A 19,125-nucleotide genomic window follows, 5' to 3' on the forward strand; every position below is an offset into this window, starting at 1 on the left:
ACTGTGGAATTCAGCCTCTTCTCCCTCTTGGCTTTTCCACATGTTCTTCCTTCTGCCTGGGAAGCTCTTCCCCCACTGCTAGGCCATTCTGAGGGACAGAAGTTTGCTGCGGTTTCCTGAGGTCCTTGCCTGCACCCCCATGTTGATGTTAGGAACCCCTTCTGTGTGTTCCCACAGCACCCACTGTTCCTCCATGTGACTGCCTCTGTCAACCCCTGCTGGACCACAAATCCCTTGATGGCACTCCTGTTATCTCCACAGAAGCCCTCAGTAAATATGTAATAAGTGGAGGAAAGGAAGGACTGGAGGAAAAGAAAGAGGGAAGGATGGGGGGACAAGATCATGTGAGCCTACTCTGGCCCTGATACCTGCCGCCTGCAGCCCAGACAGGCCCCAGCCCCAATCCTGCCCCAGGTTCCCATGTGCTGGCAGCTTCGGCTCCTTTCCCACCTCCACTCGTTCCGAGTATCTTTATTTCCCCAAGATCTCCTGTGCCAGAGACAGGTTGGGACCTGAGCTCTCATGACCTGGCCAGCCCGTCCTGAATCAAGACCTCTAGGGGCAGAAGGGGCAGTGTTGGGCTCCACAGTCCCTGCCAGCGATGCCCTGGAGAAGGGCCTAAGCAAGCCTGGGGACTCTGGGAGCGGGGGCGGCCCTCCCTAAACCCAGTCCCACCTGGTAAATATTTCATCCTCAAGCTGCTCAGCTAATCCCTATTAATTTCAATACCGCCGCCTTGCCTGGCTCAGCTCCCAATGCATTATTTATCCCCTTTGTTTGTTTGTCGCTAACAGGTGGGCCCCAGCGGAGGCGCTGACTGGGGACAAGCCCACTCCATCACAGTGTGGCTGTGAATTAATCATGAGGACTAATGGGAACCACCTCAGCTCCAGGCACTTCCCTAGCCCCCTCCCCCTGCCCTGGCACCCAGGGGTGGGCCTGAGCTGTCTCAGCACAGCTTAACTCAATTCAAAACAACACATTTTATCCACTATCTACCCACAGGAGTCAGACACTATGTTATGCTTCGGGGACACAAGCTGAACGAAAGAGACAGAAATTCCTGCCCTCAGGGAACTTTCAATCTAGTGCAGCAGAGCGGGGAGGGGGCATTTAACAGCTTCTTAGTGAGGACTATGACAGCATGCTCCAAAGGTCGAGTGTGCAGGGGAGGGGACCTGACCAAGGCTAGGAGTCAAGGACTCTTCCTTGAACAGCAAACGGAGCTGTGCTCCGAAGGATGCGCAGGACTGAATTAGGCTAAGGGTGGGAATGGGGGCTCCCAAGGAAAATAAAGCCAGGTGGGAAAGCCCGGAGGTAAATGAAGGCATGGCAGGTTCCAGAGAATGAGGAAGGGTGCTGTGTGCTGCAGTACAGGGGCCATGAGGAGAGAGGCTTCAGAAGGGGCCCCTACATCAACGAGGCCCAGCCTGGGTATGCTCCTCTCCCTAAGTGACCAGCATTTGTCCCAAGAGATTAGCACAGAGTCCTCCCAAACACCTGGACACAAGCACACACTCACACCACCTCTGCTGACTTGAGCAGTGTCTGAATTGCTTGCCCTTTGTGCCTGTGGCACTGGACAAGTGGTCAAGACTGTAAGCCTTCAGCTGCACAGATCAGGAAATTCAGGTGAGCATTTGGCCTGGAGGACTCTGAAGAGGCCAGTGTGGGCCTCTGAATGCCCGGAAGCTTAGGTGTGGCAGGCCAAGGCTGGGGACACTGACTGGCCTCAGCCACCATGCTCAAATCACCTCCTAGGAAGGAAGTGGCCTCATCTCTGAAAACTCAGCACCAGACTGGGCACCCAACAGACCCCAGAAAACACCTTCTGAATGAATCACTGCACAAAAATGAATGCCCACCATCTCCCACAAAGATCTTTCCCCAGACACTCGCCTCAAGCTTCCCAGAGATTTATATAGATAAACGAGCTAACTCATAAGCAGGGTGGTACAATACTTTCAAGGTAAGCCTCACAGGTAGGCACCATCAACAATCCCACTTTAAAGAGGAGGAAACAGAGGCCCTGGAAGGTGCATGACTTACCCAGGACCACACAACCCGAAATGATGGATGTAATCAGAATGAGGTCAGCATGGCTCCAGGCTCCTGGCAGGTCCATAGATCTGCCCCTTCTGTGGAGGGATTTCCCCCAGGAATCTCCCTTGGTGACTCCAGGGATCCCCAATCTTGAGAGCAATCCTAAAAGGGACCTTGTTTATGAACCAAATGTAGCTCTGCCAGGGCAAAGACCTCACAGTGCACTTGCTTGGGGGTTTGTAATTCTATTCAAAGTGGTCACTTTGAAAATCCATAGGTCTCCAGGCTCTCCGTACATCACGGTGTCAAGTCATGGAGCAGTGGCATCCATCAGCAGCTCCCAACGCCAGGGCCTGGGTGCCCATATGCCTGATCCCACCCCATGCGCCTGTCCTTACTAGGGGCTGCTCTGGCAGCATTAGCCACGCTGTGAGAAGGCTCAGGCTAGCCTGCCTGCTTGACCCAGCCTCACCCTGACCCAAACGCCTGCTCTACCCCGCTCAGCCCCTGTCTTCTTGGAGCTAGGCAGCCAGCATGGAGGCAGCCTCGATAACTCGCTAACGTGCTGCCCATGCTGTCCTTAAAAATTTATGACTGTGCAACATGAAAAATCCGGCTGAGGAGCCGTCATTAGCAGCGCTGCCTCCCTCCCCCACCAGAGCCGCCCTCGTAAATTGAGATTTATGGCTGCAGCAGGCAGGGCGGGGGCGCGTGCAGACGATGAGGATGTTGTGGGGGAGACAGGAGAAACCGATGAGGCCGCGGTGGGGCCGGGGGCTCCCCCCTGCGGCAGCTCCGGTTCATCGCAGTCTGCGGAGATACCTACCGAGAGCCGCGTCTGGCCTGGGGTGTCAGCCTAGCGCCGAGGCTGATTCCCTTTAGCCGCCGCACCGGAGGGGCGGAGCCTATCTATGCCAATCACTGGCTCCTCGAAGTCTCGGGCCATATCCTCAGGTCCAGGGGCCAGCAAGCGAAGGTCTCTTAGTAGGATGACTTGGGGAGGGGGAAGGTTGGACCGACTGGGTCTTCCTCCCCCACACCCCCCCACTGTCCGTTTCTCCAACCAGAGGCATCTGGGTTGGGCTGTGACTGTGGTATGCCACCCAGAGAATAGCAGGGAAGGGAGGGAGGGAGAAGGATGTCAGGAACCCTTCCGAATTCCTTCTCTTGCTGGTAAGAAAGGCCTGAGGAGAGGTTACAGGCGGGAAGGCAGGATGCCATCAGTCTCAGAGCCTCCCCAACCAGAGACCAGGCTGGGGCTGAGAAGAGGAGGTGAGACCGCAAGCCCGCACCCCCACCCCCCCCCCCCCCCCCACGCCACAGGCCCTCCCTATTACCTCCCCTCCGCCTACCCCCCTGCTCACTTAGCCCTGTCAGCCAGGCCATTATGAAATTGGGGTTTCATTTACAGACTAATTAAACATTACAGCTTGTTCACAATTACAACGCGGGGATGAGGGAGTAACTAATTACGGAAGAAATGAGCTAACATTTATCTCTGCTCCCACCCTCCCTCTCCCCCTCCCCCCCAGTCCGGCTACCTCCCGCTCTCTGGTCAGTACCACCTCGAAAGGCTGATTACCTAGGATGGGGGACTGGAAGGGCCCGATACCCACCCACCCCAGACACAAGGTCAGACTGTTCCCAGCCACCCCAGGGGAGGGGCTTAGTTCCCAGGGCCCTGCCGCCACAGACAGGGCTTTTTCGCAAGACCCTGTGGGCGTATGGGACCCTGTGATGGTGCCTGTGGCCATGAGATGAGGGTGGGGTCCTGCTTTGGTGTGTGAGTGCGACAGCAGTGTGGAGCCACGTGACTCTGTGCATCTTCATCTTTGGGGCAAGGCATGGGGCTACAAATGATGATCTCTGTGATGGAGTATGGGGATGAATGACCCCCGCCCTGACCCCCAAGCCCCCAGGGCAGTACAGGAAAGAACCAGGAGGCTGCAGGAGGTGATGGTCTTAGCGGGACCCAGGACCAAATTCCCCACTGGGCAACCTTATTCAGTCAGCCAGAAGCAAGAGAGGCGGCAGGTGACCCTGCCCTAGGGCTCAGCTCGTCCCAGTCCTCCAGCTGGCCTTGGCTTCTGGCCAGATTTGCACACCCCCACCCCCACCCCCCGGGGCCCAAGGAGCCTCCTGGGGGTCCTGGGGTGCCCCCTGTGGGCAAGAGTCCTGGGGTCTGGCTGGCTTGCCGCAGAGTTTAATAATAGTAACAGTGAGAGTAAGCGTTTCCATCCTTCCTGCCTTTGGGCAGAAGAAGAAAGGAAAGAGGAGGGAGAGGAGGGAGTGGAGGGAGCGGGCTGAAGGGAGGCTTTGAGGCCTCAGAACTCACATCAAACGGCCGGATCTGGGCCTAATTGTCTGACCCCTGCCCCTGCCTTCAATCAGCTCTGCGGCTCCCCGCCCGCCCCTCGCCTAACTAGCAGCCATGTTCTCCTCATTAGGACAAGCTCCCCTTGCACACGTGTCCCCGGACATGTCCCCAGCACTCCCAGCTCCCAACCCTGCCTGGTGGGAGGGTACAGCGGGGACCCCGTTCTGGAGGGGCTCCTGGGACAGCTGGCTGGCCTGAGCGGCTCAGCACCTCTCCGAGCGGCGGGGCCCCGGGGGCCATGTGCTGTGACATGTCCCTGGGCCGGCTCAGCCGCTGTGTGCATTCTGTCCTCTGTGTGTCCTTCTTGTTACAGCCCGACTGTCTCAGCCACACAGCTCCCCAGGGTGAGCTGTGTTTGAATCCTGCCCCCTTGGGGCTGGTTCAGCCTGGCCGGGGGTCTGCTGTGGGCCACGGTCTGCATTCAGAGGCCAGGAGCTGAAGGACTTAGTCGGCCTACTGTGCATGGATGGTTCCCTTAAGCAGATCCAGGCATGGTGATGTGTGAGCATCTGGGGCTGGTGGCACGGCAGGGAGGCAGGGGAGCTGGGTGGTGAGCTCTGGTCCTAGAGAGACATGTGTTTGAACCCCACCTCTCCCACCTCCTTGCTCTGCTGCCCTGGGTGTGTGACAGCCTTCCTCAGCTTCCTTGAATACGATATAGGTGACGGCCCCAATCTCACAGGGCCTGAGGAGTCACTGAGGTAGCAGGTGTAGAGTCCTCTCTACTACACGTGGCACCAGCAAATCTTATGGAAGGGTACAGTGGAAGGATGGTGGATTCGGACCAGGACAAACAAATTCCCTTCTCCACAGGCCTCACTTTGCCCCGCTGGGTCAAAAATGTCAGGGACAGAAGCTGTGAAGAAGGGTTCAGAGCCCTGTAGGAAAAAAAAAGAGCAGCTCCCAGGGGACCCAGCTGATACCAGGGGCAGGAGCTCTGATGCTGGAGCCACAATTTGGGGACAGGGATGTCACATAGCAGTGTCAGGTGGGAGGGGCAGGGGCCCAGCTTAAGGACTGTCAGGTGGCACTGAGGTCAGATGAGGCAGGGTAGTAGGGATGGTCCATGAGATAGAGATTGTCCCTTGAGTACTGTGGGCTTGGGAGGAGGGGGTGCTAGGACCACCACCGGAATGCAGGCTCTCTGGGTCACTCTAGGTATTCATTCTCAAGGTACCAGACCTATACGGGACTGGGGGAAGGGCTGGACTGGTCTGGGCCTTGACATTGTCTCTCACCTTAAACCAGTGGTAATGACTTGCAAATATTGATGGAAACGCAAACTACAGAGATTGTGTTTTTCGGGGAGTGAAGGTGGGGAGAGGGATAAGGAGAAAAATAAACTGAAATGAAGTCCGGTTATCTCCCATCTGTGGCTGCTCCTAATCCCCCAGCCCAAAGGAATCCAATGCAGCCCCTTATCTGCCCTGTCAATCACTCCATCACCGCCCAGCGCTTGGTGGGCACCGCACGCCCTCGCACACACTCAAGCACATGCTCACACATGCACACACTCACTCCACGACTCTTGCTCCGACACTCCCGCCCACCCCAGCCCATTACTCCTCTGAGTAGGAGCAGCCAGCACGCAGGTCCTGCCAGATGGATGCAATTTGCATAATATCAGCAGCGGAGGCTGCAAGATCACCAGGGGTCAGGGCGCTGACATCCCCGCACAGTCTATCTGCAAGTGCTAATTTGGCCGGCATTGATCTGTCTTTCTGATTTCTTTGTCATTTACGTCTGCGATGGTTTGACAGGAGATACAGAGAGAGACAAGGGGAGGCCAAGCCGGGCCTGGGGCTAGGAAGGTAGGGAAACAAAGATTGTACTTCCCAGTGCATCATACACACACAGCACACACAGGCAGACACCAGAACCTCCTTCGCCTGTCCACCACTCCACTCATCCATCCATCCATTTCTCCATCTCTTGTATCTGGCAAGGGCCAGTTCCTCAGATGTTCCTGGGCTCCGAGTACGCCAGCCCAGGGAGGAAGGTGTGAACAGCCCCAAGCACTATGCAGGCAGCCCAGTGGAGGCCCTGTGGATACCTAGACTTGTCCCTTCTTGTGGTCAGCCACCACCCCCGGCTCATCATTTTCTCTGGGACACTCTAGAAAGAACTGGATGGGGTTAGGGGAGAGGGCGAAGTGGGGTGGTAGTGCTGGGGAAACACACACTCCAGCTGTCCCTCCCCACTCCTAAGGGAGCTGTGCTGACTTCTCCCCTCCCAGCCTGCCTGCGCTGAGGATGGCCAAAGCCAGCAGTGGGGGGCGAGACACCCCTCTGCCTCTCCAGGATGGCCAGGAACAAGTCTGTCAGGTCGCAGAGGCCTCACCTCAACACTTCACCACCCTCAGGTCATCCGAAGAAGTCCAGACTGGGCTCTGGCTGATTCTGAAGCCCTCTAGCTCAGCCAGCAAGTCCCAGGTCAGATCTACACTGCTGGGCCCTTGGCCAGAGGCCCCACGTTCTCCCCTGCCTTGGGAGGAGAGTTCAATGCAGGGATGGGTAGGAGATGTCATGGGGTGGGGAGGCGGGGAGAAGATGGGAACTCTGGGAAGGAAGAGCCCACTGCAGAGAAGTGGACATGGTCACCCTGTCAAGGGAGGCAAAGGAGCTGGAGCCTTCCAGGAGTGACCCCTCCGCCAATGGCTCTGTCCCAGCCCCACCTCTTTCCCTCGCCCAGGGTAGCAGGAGCAGGGTGATCAGAAGGAACTCCCTGCTGGGCAGTGGGGGGGGGGGGGGTTGCTGGCGTTTGGTGTGTGCTAATCCCGGGCCCGAGGTCTTCGGAGGGACCGGGGAACTTCAAGGAGGGGAAGGCAGAGCTGTACTGCAGACGAGCTCATTAGCCAGCACCCCCACCCCCCCACGAGGAGGAGGGCGGGCGGCCCAGGGAGCTCGGCGGCGGAGGCGGCAGAGAAAAGGCTGTCACTGTCCTTTCTTCCTTTTGGTACAAGCATCTCCCCGAACCGACGATTCTCCTGCAGTGACATCTCTCACGGGCGCTAATGAGATCCGTGTCACAGAGCTAATGCGCTCTGACTGGACTCTGATAGACACCCCACTCCTTCAGGGGAGCCTACAGGCTGGCACTGCCCCCCAGGGCCGGGCCCCACCCAGCCACCTGCCAGCCCAGCTCTCCTGCCAAACTGTGCTGGGCAGCAAGCTCCTGAGAGGGCTCACCCAGTGACTTGCCATCCCATCTCACCTGGAGCCTGTGGAATCCCTGGTCCCTGAGCAGAGGAGCTAAGCAGCCAGGGCAGGACCACCCAGCTGGGCACCAGGGAAGGTTTCGATTGTTTGCCCCACCTGTGATGCTGGCAGTCTGCAGGGCCTCCATGTCCCAACAACAGGGGAGATTTTACTGAGGTTTCCTGTGTGGATTTCCAACAAGAAAGAAGAGCCCGTACGTATGTATGGCCTGTATGTAGGGTATGTCAAGTATGTAGGGCCTGATCATTACCTCTGCCTGGGGCCTAGGGATGTATTCTGTGCACTCACACCGGGAGGGCTAGGCAAGACCCTCAGAGGGGTGGCCCCTAGATGATGCTCAGGATCTCCTGGATGGAAGGCAAATGGGAATCACTGTGTAGGGGCAGGGCCCTGGCTCCCAGGGCGACTGCGCCAGGGTGGCCACGCCCGCTTCCCCTTTCTTCCTCACCTGCTGCTACCAAAGCTTTGCGAAGACCTGTGGGTTTTATGTGACACTGAGAGAAATGCCAAACATAAGCTCGTTTTCTTCCTCACTGTCTCTGCTGGCAGCACAAAGCCCAACACCAAAAAAGGTGCTCCTAGTTCAGCACGGTGGTAAGAATGCAGACTTTGTGCTCGGATGGACCCGAGAATGAATCCTGGCTCCTTGGTCTGACTGCCTTTGTGACTGCAGGTAAGTTACTCATCTGAGCCTCAGCCTCCCAATCTGTAAAATGGGGATGGCAATGGCTGCCTTCATCAGACTGTATGAAACCTAAATGAGTTAATACAAAGCGCCCCCAAATAATGTGAATGTGCTGTGCTGACCACTTGCTGAAATGAAAGAAGGCCCACTCAGCAGTGCCCCGTGGAGGCTGCCCGAGTCAAGAACACTAACGGAGCCCGCTGACACAGCCGGTCAGCAGTTCTGCAAATGTGTAGTCCCCCTCACCTGCAACCTGCTCCATGCCACCCTGCTCCCCGGGGTCACGAGGCTGAATCCACTCCCCCAGGAAGAAGCGTCTCTCCCTGACCACGAGGCCACGCTGACAGCCCCTGAGCCCCCTCTCTGGTAGGTGTTCCACCCCTGATGCTCCCCTACTACAGTCCCCAGGGCCACGCCCTCTCCCCATCCTGGTTACGGAGCTCAGTGGGGCAGGACCAATGCAGGTTTAGCACCTACCACAGCTCCTGAAACACAGCAGGTGCAAGGTAGCCATTCACCACCTCCTTCCCCTTGCCCATGGACAGCTGGCCGGCCCTGAATAACCACCACCTCCCGCATAGCTTACTGCCTGCATCCCTCACCTACCCTCCCCACTGCCCCCTCCATTGATTGCCCTGTGGCCTTCCCTTCCGTGATTTCTCATTGCTAGTCCTTTCTACACAGACTCTCAGATGGCACTGACTGGAACCAGCTCTGACCAGGTCATTCTATGCAAACACTCTACGGCTCCCCCTCAAACAGCCCAGCCATGCACATCTATCCCAGCGGGCCCCTCCATTCCACGCCAAGGTCCCTGTCCTGCCTGGCCGGCCAAACCTCCAGCACACCTGCCCCCTTACTCTGTCAGCACCTCTACCACCCCAGTGCCCAGCAGGGGTCCCCACCAAGTAAGCCCCACAGCCCTCCCCTGCCACCCATACCTTAGAAGGAGACTCAGGAGATTCCTCCAGGGGCCAGGATCATTGGAGCTCAGCACACCCTGCCACTCCCCACCACCCAAGGCATTGTGGGAGAAGCCAGCAGCCCCTGGAGAGGGCTAAGCTATGGGACCTGCAGAGCCCTTACCCAGAGTCACCAAGGCTGCCTCACCCCCCGGCAAGATACATACCACTCCCCACTTGGGGCTGGCAGCTCCTCACACAGTTAATTAGCACCATGTCACTGAGGACCAGCCTGAGTGGCCAGTGACAGGAGCTGACCCCTGACCCCAGGGCTGGGAAACAGTCCACATCAAACTCTTACAGCGCGACCCTTTTAGCACGCACAGTAACTCAGGGCACCACCAGCTGAAGCTCATTAAAGCTGTCTCTTTGGCGCGAGGGCCATTAACCTCACCGCTCAAAATCTGCACCTCCCCTCCCCGCCTCTCCCAGCCCAATTAATGCCCTGCATCCTCCCTTCCTTCCAAGCACCCTCACCCACTCCTCAGAGCCAGCCAGCAGCTGGCAGGGCAGCCCCCTTCATTCACAAGTACAAGGATCGAGTGCCAGGAGCCCCCCGTGCCCTGGGCAGAGCAACAGAGGAGGCAGCTCCTGGAGCACCCACTGTGCGCCCAGACTGCGCCAGCTGTTCCTAACAGCCCAGGGAGGCAGGTGGCACTGCCTCTGATCTAAGGTCACAGGGCCTGAACTGCTGCTAGCGCCAAAGCCCTGACTTTGCTGCCAACAGCCAGAGCCTTGGGTGGCCCCTGGGGCCCACCCAGAGGGAAACACCTTCTTCTCTGAAGAAGGAGGGAATACTTCAAGGGTCCCCACCTCGAGCCAACATGGGTGAACAGACAAGAACGCCATCACTGAGTCCCAGGAGGCAGCAAAGAGTAGGAACAAGGCACCCCTTCCTCTCACAAACACCCCCAGGACAGATACACAGAAGCAGGGAGCTCCGCTCAGGCTGTGTGGGGTGAATCACCCTAGTCCTGCCAGCCCCTCCGCCTCTGGCAGCTCCTCTTTCCCTGGGCCAACACGCCTTCCCACGGGCCCAGGTTCTCTGCTCCCTCGCTTGCCCAATACCCTTGCCTGATTCATCGCTCACTCGCCGTCCGTTCATCCACCAGAGCATTTGTCGAGCACCTACTTAGAACTAGTGTGTGTAGCATTCAACTGCCTCATTGATTCTGGACCAGAGCTCTGATCCTGTCTTTTCCTGTCTCCTTAAAACCTCACAAAAAGCCACATCCTCTGACCTGGCATTCAAGGCTGGCTTATTTCCCCATTCATCTTCTAGCCATTTCATTCCCTAACCCAAATGTTCCACTCGAGTCACAGGAAACTACTTGCAGATGTCCAAAATTGTCCTCTCATCACAACAGGCTGCCTCCTGCCCTTGCGCTTTGGTATACAGATGGCCTCCCCAAAGTAGAAAACCCTTCCCCCAACTGTCTGCCTAGCAAACTCCTATTCATCCTTCAGGGATCCCTTGACTCAAGTCTCATCTTCTCTAGGAAACTTCCTGCTGACTTTGAAGGCCCATCAGCATGATAGGTTTGGGGTCTCCTCTAGGCTGTATTAAACAGCTCCTATGGGAGGGAACAGCAGTTGTGGGGGATTCCCAATTCCCCAGGCCTGATGGCCACTTCCTCTTTCCCCTGGGACCCCAAGAGAACCTTGAGGGCCAATAAAAATGATATGGGGGCATCCTCAAGTAGTGAAATGTAAATGAAGAAGCCCTTGGCAACTGACGGCAGGGAAACCATCCTTGGGGCAGCCCAGGTGTTTCTATCCCGACCCTGAGCACCCTGGGTGGAGACTGCCCAGTTCAGTCTCTGCGTCCTCCCAGGAGCTCCCTGAGGACAGAACCATCCGCTCAGCATGCCCAGCCCCAGCAGGCACCTGCAGTGTCTGCAGAAAGGATGAGGCCAGTCTGCAGCAGGTGACTGGACACCTTTCAGTGTATCTTGCCGGGCCCCTTCCCTGTCATACCGCCACAAAGGTACACAAAGGCTATGCTAACGTGTAACATCACCCAGGAACACCCCTGCTCCTCCCCGCTTGGAACAAAGTCTATACCTGTCAAGTACCCTGCTTGAAAATATTTGCATGCACACGTGTGCAGACACACACGCCAAATGAGATGCGCAGAAATGAACACGTTTTCTGATGGATATACACACAGGCTGATGGCTGCTTCCACAGAGACAGGTGCCCTCAGGAAGGTGTACACAGAACACTGTGACCCATACACACATACACGCATCCCTCAAAAAGACACATTATAGGGACACTTACAAACTCCCAGACACACACACACACACAGACATGCAGCTGAAGGTGCCATTCACCCCCTCACAGACACACGTCCACAATGGTGTATAAGAAGCCAGCAGAGCCTCCCGTGCCTAGAACCAGCCCCCTCCCACGGAGCAATCCCCCTGAGGAGGCACCCCCATCTGGTACCCCAAGTGGCCCCTCCCAGCCCAGGCACCACTCAATGGCGGCTGCTGCTCCTACGGGGAGTTCAATACCCTGTGGACGGAGCCATCGGTCAGAAGGACCCCGACTAATTAAAAGCTGGTGAGGTTTAAATAATTCATCTCCTTAACTCCCATTGATCGCCCAGTTTAGTGGCCACAGACTTGAAACAATATTAAACAGCCTTCTCCAGCTCCACGGGGGGTGGGTAAGCTGACGTGCCCACCCCTCTGAGGACATCACCCGCCAGAGATGCAACCCAGGGTGGGATCCCTTGTTCTGAATCCAAGGCCACCTGTGATCCACCCAAAGCCCAGACCCCAGCCTCCTCCTGAAAGTTGTTTTGAGAGACCCTTTCCTTTCCAGCAGGCAGGTTCCCCTCTCGCCTCACTCCTCCCCTCCTTCCCACGCCCCCCAGCTACAGAGAGCAGCCCGCTGGAGCGCTGAGCGAGCCCCAGAACCACTCTGTGTGCCACGGGACGGGGGTGTGGGCAGGGGACTGACCAAGCCGCCAGGGGGACGTGTAGAGGGACTGACCAATGCCGCTGTGGGGCCGGCCTATGTGTTGCAGGCTGAGGCCCTTGTTCATGTCTAGAAGTCCATTCTTGGGCCAGCAGCCCATGGCGAAGCTGTAAGCCTGGAAGACAGGAGGCAAGAGTGGTTACCAGAGGCCCTGACCCAACCCCATCACTCACCAACACCCCCAGCCCCCCATGTCTTCCCAGCAAGGGCTTACTCTCATCACGCCACTTCGTGAGAGTCCTCCCTACTTGCTGGGTTCCCTTTCCACCAGAATCCCTCCAGAAAACCCTTTCCACCTTCAGAGCTCCCTCTCTCCTGGGTGTCTCCCCATCAGAGGTCCCCAGCCCGCATGGGGTGCCCCTCACCAAGCTCCTCTCTAGAGCTCCCATTTATTAAGATCCTCCTTCTTAAGACTCTTCCTCCCACCAGGCCTCCCCTTCATCATGCAACCCCCCTTCCCCCCCATCCAGAGTCTCTGGGCCTCGTTGGGTATTACTGGTCACAAAGACTGGTGGTGGGAGGGACTTGGAGATCAGTATATCTAGACTTCTCTCCAAAGACAGGAAAATTGAAGCAAGAGACAAGGGGGCCAGCCAAATGCCTGTGGTCAAGGTGCTTTTGACCTGGAGGTAGGCCAGATTGTGGAGCTGAGTGCCATATGGGCCTCAACTGAAGAGGGGTAAGGTCACCTGGCCGACTCAAGCAGCTGTGAGGGGAGCACACGAAAAGTGTGTGTTTGTGTGTGTGTGTGTGTGTGTGGTGGGAAGCAGATCTCGCTGAAGGTCAAGTGCTCACTTATGCATATTCAAAGCGGCCACCCATCGATCTGTACTTAATTGTTTTCCTGGGGTTGGGGAAGCAAGCGCTGGGGGCATCGATCTGTTCAGCCCCCAGCACTCCATTGCCCCCCTCTGTCTCCAGGCCACCACCCACCTCCTCCATGGTCGGGGGTGGGGCACACATCAAGCAGGGACAGCACCTCCTCTCACATCCCTTACAGGCATGACAACCAGCTATCACAGATGAGGAAACTGAGGCCCAGAAAGAAGAGACTCACAAGGGTCAGAACGCTATTAAGTGGCCCAACAGGGTTTAATTCCTATTCAGCCTGCCGGCAAGTCCCACGCTTCTATCAGTGGGCTTGCATAGCTAGCTGACCCTTCAAACAGTACCCATCTCTTCTCCCAAGAAGTCCCCAGCACCAAGCTGTCCTTCTCCCAGTGGCAGGAAGGTGACAGGGTGGTTAAGACAGTGATCACTGCAAATGATGTCTGGGTAAGTTCCCAGAAGTTGGATGGTGAGTCCACTGGTGGAACTAAGGTGACTGTTAGCCATGGGCAGGCAGGCACCACAGAGCTCCCGTCCACCACTGGGCCAGAGAAGTCCCCGTCCCACCACCGACTGCCTCCCAGCGGAAGAGTGCCCAGCACGGGGTCAAAACAGCACAGGAGGCTGAACACGCAAGCTGTGCCAGGACCAAGGGGCTGAGCAGAGGGCTGGCACCCTTCCTTCTCAGCTGCAGGAATCAAGTGTCAGCCCTGTGGGCCCTGGGAGGCCAGGAGAGAGTGCACCTCAATCTCAGCTCCCTCCAGAGCCACTTTGCTTGACCACAGGGGTACCAGCCACGGCCCAACTTCCCAGCCCGCTCTCCCACGCTTCCCCAGGCCACAGCTGTACCCACAAATCGAGGGCTGAGCACGAGGCTCAAGGACAGGGGAGAGGACGCTGGCTTGGAGCCAGGGCAGCGCCGGGATGCAGGCAGCAGGGAAAAGCAGCCGGTGGGCGGTGCACAGCTGGAGAAACTGCTGAGCATGGTCAGGGCCGCGGCTGGAGCGCAGTGGGCCAGAGAGCAGTGGCAGGCCGCCTTTCAAGTACTTTAAAATCACTTACAAAGGCCGGATTAAACGATCAGAAATTCCATTTAATAGGACAAATAAAGAAATAACAATCTACTCTATCAGCCTGGAGAAGGCGAGCTGGATGGGTTTTCTTTCTTTTTTTCCACCCCCCCACCCCCTCTAAAAAGGAAAAAGGGAAGGAAGGGGGAAAAAAGAAGGATAATGTGTGTTTACTCAAGCAAAGAAAAAAATATTTAAGTGATGTCGGGGAGAAGATTGCGGTAACTAGTGAAGAATAACACCGTCTACTTTGCTGTCAAATCACACCCGAATTTCAGTAATAGATTCTCGGCTGACACTCAATTCAATTCGAAGGTGATCCTGCTTTATCCCAGCCCATCAAATATTAAACACTTGCATTAGCAGGTGCTGCCGCTTCCCGGCTTAAAGCGGCGGGCGGGCGGCAGGGCTGCGGAGGCCCCTCTGCTCTGCGTGCGGCTCGGGGACAGGGCAGCTTGGCGTTATCTGCGCGTCATCCTGAGCCTTATCGCCGCTAAGCGGGAAGACCACTTCAGATAACATTAGGCGCCTGCCCCAACGCGTCACCGTGATTAGATTATTATTACAATGATGACTCCCCAAGATCTTCTGCAGACTGGGAAGTGAGGGGGCAGCAGAGCCCAGGAGGGCCTGGCTGGTCCAGGACAAGCCGGGGCCCACAGTGGGGAAGCAGGGGTACCAGACAAGGCGGCAGCCCGGTCCCGCCTGACGAATGCCTTTCAGGAAGGGCAGTCTAGCTTGTCAGAGCCAGGGTGAGATGAATTGGCGTCTCTGCTGTGGCCGCCAGTGGCACGCCCCACGGTCTCCTATTCCCAGATAAGGCGTGCTAACCAATTGCTGCCATGGCATGGCCTCAGCCAGCACTTTCTCCGGGGGCGCGGGTGGGGGCAAGGAAGGCGCGTGCACATAGGTCTGCCAAGCTCCTAATAAGAGGGATTTAATTTTTACAAATGCTGCTTCCAGCGGGGCCTTCATGTACCAGCCAAAGTCCAAAATGATATTAAAAACGGTTAATTAAAACTGCTCTCCTTCAGCCTGGGCTCTCCCCGTGCTACAGAACCCTGGCAGGCCTCCTCTAGGTACTGCCCCGCGCCTCTAGAGAGCCGAACCTTCTGACGTGACGGCCTGCCTCATGCAACCCACCCCCCCCAGGCACAGTCCCAGGGCACAGCACCACAGCTCCCCCCAGCTCCTACTATCTCAGGCACCCCTCAGGCACAGCTAGCAGACAGCAGAGAACACAGGGTTCTTCCGCCACCTAAGCATCTATCGGCGTATTCTGGATCTTGTTCCTGCTGCCCCTCTGGGCCTGTACATTCAGGCCCACCACCCCCGGCACTCACTGCTAAAGTCCCTACCCCTCCCCAGATACACACACCATTGAGCACGGGTATACACATCCATACAGGCACCAAATTCTCCCTCAGGTGACTCAGCCCATCCTTCCATTCCCTACGCCCCTCCTGACGCCCTCCCTCAGAGATTACATCCATCTGTGAATCTGAGCAGAGCCTTCCCAGGAGCCCAGCTCAGGGCAAGGTGATGTGGGCTGTGTCTTACAGGTTCTGGCAGAGAGGTCAAGGCTGGCACCAGAGAGCCATCAGAGCAGGAGGATCGGGGACGCTGAACCCTGTGGGTTGCCCACAAGGACACTGGAGACAGACAGGCCCATGCTGGAGATGACTAGGAGAGCTTCCTGAAGGTAGCAGTACTGGAGGCACCAGAAAGAAGACACAGCAAGGACAAAGGAGGATGACAGGAGCAAGCTGGATGGCAACAGGCAAGGGCTGGGCTGGGGCGGAAAATGTGGAGACATCTTGAGGTGCTGTCTCCCAGCTCTGTGCAATGCTGGCATCAGTCAAGGGGCCCGAGTACCATCTACTGCCCCCCTTTACTCCTGCCTGCTTCCTATCCCCACTCCCTCTCTCTCTTCTGCCAATCTGTGGGGCATGGGCTAAGGGACCCAAAAGCTTTCTGACCTGATCAGTGCTGGGCAGAAATCTGAGAGCCAGAGCCTGTGCCCGAGCCCCTGTCCCATGCTGGTTCCCAATTCTCCAGAGGGCACTTCTCCAGCTGCACCTCTCCTAGCTAGTGGGCCCACCTGCCCAGCTAAGGGTTCCTGGCCAGACGGTGGGGCAGGGGCAAGGATGACTGAGGAGTCCTCTCCAGGGCAGGCAGAGCCAGGGTGAAAGATGCTGGGCCTCCCAAGCCACCCACCCCAGCCCTGTGCCAGGCAAGCATGCACACTTCCCTTCCCCTGAGCTGCTGTAATTTCCATGCGCAGGGAAGCAGGTGCCGAGCTGTTCCCGGCTGGCTCTCCCCTCTCGCGGCTCTGCCTGCCTTGGCTGCTGCCCCATTAGCTTAGTGGCCAGCCATCTGCGACGGGCCTGCCGCGCAGCCCTGCTGTAGGCGCGGCGGGTGGCCCCCTGTGTAACAGGGAGCTTTGCCATTAGCGCCTTTAATATTCTGACACCTCAGCACAGCCTGCTATTACATGCAAACGCTGATCGCCCTGTGAAATTACATTGCTGGGCCCGCGAAATGGAATCGTGTATAATCAGCCTCCTCCATGCACTGTCAGTCCCATCACAAACACGGCACCCGGCGGCTTACGGGGGCTTAGCAGCTGCGACAAGTGTATTGGGTTTAATAGATGAAGTAGCCCTCATCGGCAGCAGCATCAGATCCTTCAAAGAGGAAAGAAGAGGCATTGACAGCTGCTAGGGTGGCTCTGCCCACTGGTTCACCACCAGCCAGGGCCCTGAGAGTCGGGTGGACACAGGGTGGGCAGGGCAGTGGCTGGGGCTAGAACCCAGCTCAGACCACAAAGAGAAGCACAAACTGGCAGAAAACCCAGAACCTGAAAGTTGGCAGCGGCACGTCTGAGCCATCCAGCCTCCCCACGAGACCGCCCTGAGGGGTGGCCTATGGGCGGAAGGGCCATTTTCCAAGACGAGGAACCAAATCAAATCACCTGTGTTTCCCATAAATGCCCAACAGACAAAGACAGGGAGGTGATACTCTGGAGGATGCAGGAGAGGAAGTCTGACAGACAGAACTACTACCTAATCTTTTCTTTAACCGGACAACATGTCGATAGTTGGTAAACCAAACACCAAGGCTACAGAGATACATGAGGATGGTGTACCCAGCAGCCCAGGCCTCATGGAAAGCTTGTGCGTTCAGAAGTTGGTTCCCAATTCTGCCAGTTATTAGCAGTGTAACTTTGGTGATAACCTAGAGGGGTGAGATGGGGTGGGAGGTGGCAGGGTGGTTCAAGAGAGGGGACTTGTGTATACCTATGGCTGAGTCACGTCGGGGTATGGCAGAAACCAACACAACATTATAAAGCAATTATCCCCCAATTACAAATAAATACTTTTTTTTAAAAAAAAGCACACCATAACTTTGGATGAGTCATTAAACCTCTGAGCCTCAACTTCCTGTACTATAAGATGGGATGATAGTTCTTTCTCCCAGGTATACCTGAGGTCACTCAGGAACACCCAGTCCCACCGCCACCCCTAAATGTTCTTGGTGCCATCACGCAAAATGCAGACTGTCTTTGAGAATGCTATCACTCCTTTTTCTAGATTCAGCTTAACACTGATTATGGCAGACTGTGTTTGCCAGTGATGGTCATTAACGTTATCTTCAATCTCACATATGCTCTACTTCTGATATGACTCTGATAAACCTGCCATCAAGAAGGGAGTCTATACCCCTTTGGAAAGGGGTGGGCTTCTGTTATGACCTCAACCAAAAGAGTAATGCACAACTAATGCTGTGTGATCTCAAGGCTATTTCAGAAATGCCAAGGCAGCTTCCTCCTCATTTGCTAGAACACTTTCCCTGACCCTTGAGCTGCCTGTAAGAGGTCAAACTGCTCGAAGGCAGCCATGCTGTGAGGAAGCCCAAATCAGTCCAGGAGGAGAGACCACGTGGAGAAGCCCTGGGACAAGATGGAGAGAAGAGAGGTGCCCAACCAGCCTCCAGCTGCTCCACCCAAACTCTTCTGAGTGTCCCCTTCTCGAATGTCCTTCCTCGCAGTCTCCTGTAGAGGCTCACCTGGTCAGGTGCGGCTCCTGCCTGCTCCCTGCCTGTCTCTGTCTGCTCTACCACTCTCCCTGCGTGATTTGCTCAACTCCCTGGTCTTCAACCTGTCCAATTTTCAAATCGATTATTCTTTGCCACTATTTAAGTGTCAAACAGATATCTTCTATTGCCCACTTGGCATTTCCACCTGGAGTCTACTGAGGAAATTCATTTTCAATAGGGTTAAAACCCATTTCAACATCTCCTCTCCAAAGTGTTCCCTTTCCTGGGCTCCTCAATCCCAGTGAAAACTCTTACCATCTACCTGGTCTACCAGAGATACAGGGGGTCAGCCTTGCTCCCTTCTTCTTCCTTACCTCTCCTCAAGTCCTGGGATTGCTGCTTTATGCCCCACAAGACTCTGCTTGAGCAACTCCTTAGCCTACCTAGGGTGCCCTCTGCCTTCTCCCAGTTTTTATCCCTAATGAACACATACTCTTCTTTCAGCATTCAGTTCAAAAGTACCTTCCTTCAACTTTCCTGGTGGTCCAGTGGTTAAGAATCCACCTACCAATGCAGGGGACTCCACTTGCTGCAGGGCAACTAAGCCTGCGAACCACAAGAGAAGCCGCCGCAACAAGAAGCCTGCGCACCACAACTAGAAAGTAGCCTCTGCTCGCTGCAGCTAGAGAAAATACGTGCACAGCAATGAAGACTCAGCACAGCCAAAAGTTGAGAAAAAAAATTTTTTTAATGTATATAAACATAAAAAAGTACGTTTCTTTACCAAGCCTTCCTGACTCTTCCCTTCCTTAAACACACCCCGACTCTGAGTAGCACCTGGAATATTAGATTTGTTTACACATCTGATGCCCCATGATGCTGGGAGTCTCTTGGGGTGGGACTGTATCTGCTTTCT

General features: G+C 56.1%; 1 protein-coding gene across 39 annotated transcripts in view; it reads right to left on the minus strand.

Annotated features, from left to right (window-relative positions):
- Positions 1-19,125, minus strand: part of ERI3 (ERI1 exoribonuclease family member 3) — a 132,781-nt gene that overhangs the window by 12,706 nt on the left and 100,950 nt on the right. For 20 of the 39 annotated variants that reach the window (XR_011249344.1, XR_011249348.1, XR_011249195.1 and 17 more), the window contains one exon: positions 12,289-12,388. The exons of 4 other annotated variants lie outside the window; for them this stretch is intronic. Coding sequence is in view for 32 of the 35 variants with exons in the window: in XM_069553968.1 (XP_069410069.1) it covers positions 12,289-12,388 (100 nt within the window). In the remaining 3 variants the exon portion in view is untranslated. Of the gene's footprint in view, positions 1-12,255; positions 12,389-19,125 lie in introns of all 39 variants that reach the window. 15 more of the 39 variants (XM_069553257.1, XM_069552945.1, XM_069553670.1 and 12 more) reach the window with 1 other exon arrangement.

Source organism: Ovis canadensis, chromosome 1, assembly GCF_042477335.2.
Source record: "Ovis canadensis isolate MfBH-ARS-UI-01 breed Bighorn chromosome 1, ARS-UI_OviCan_v2, whole genome shotgun sequence".
NCBI lineage: Eukaryota > Metazoa > Chordata > Mammalia > Artiodactyla > Bovidae > Ovis > Ovis canadensis.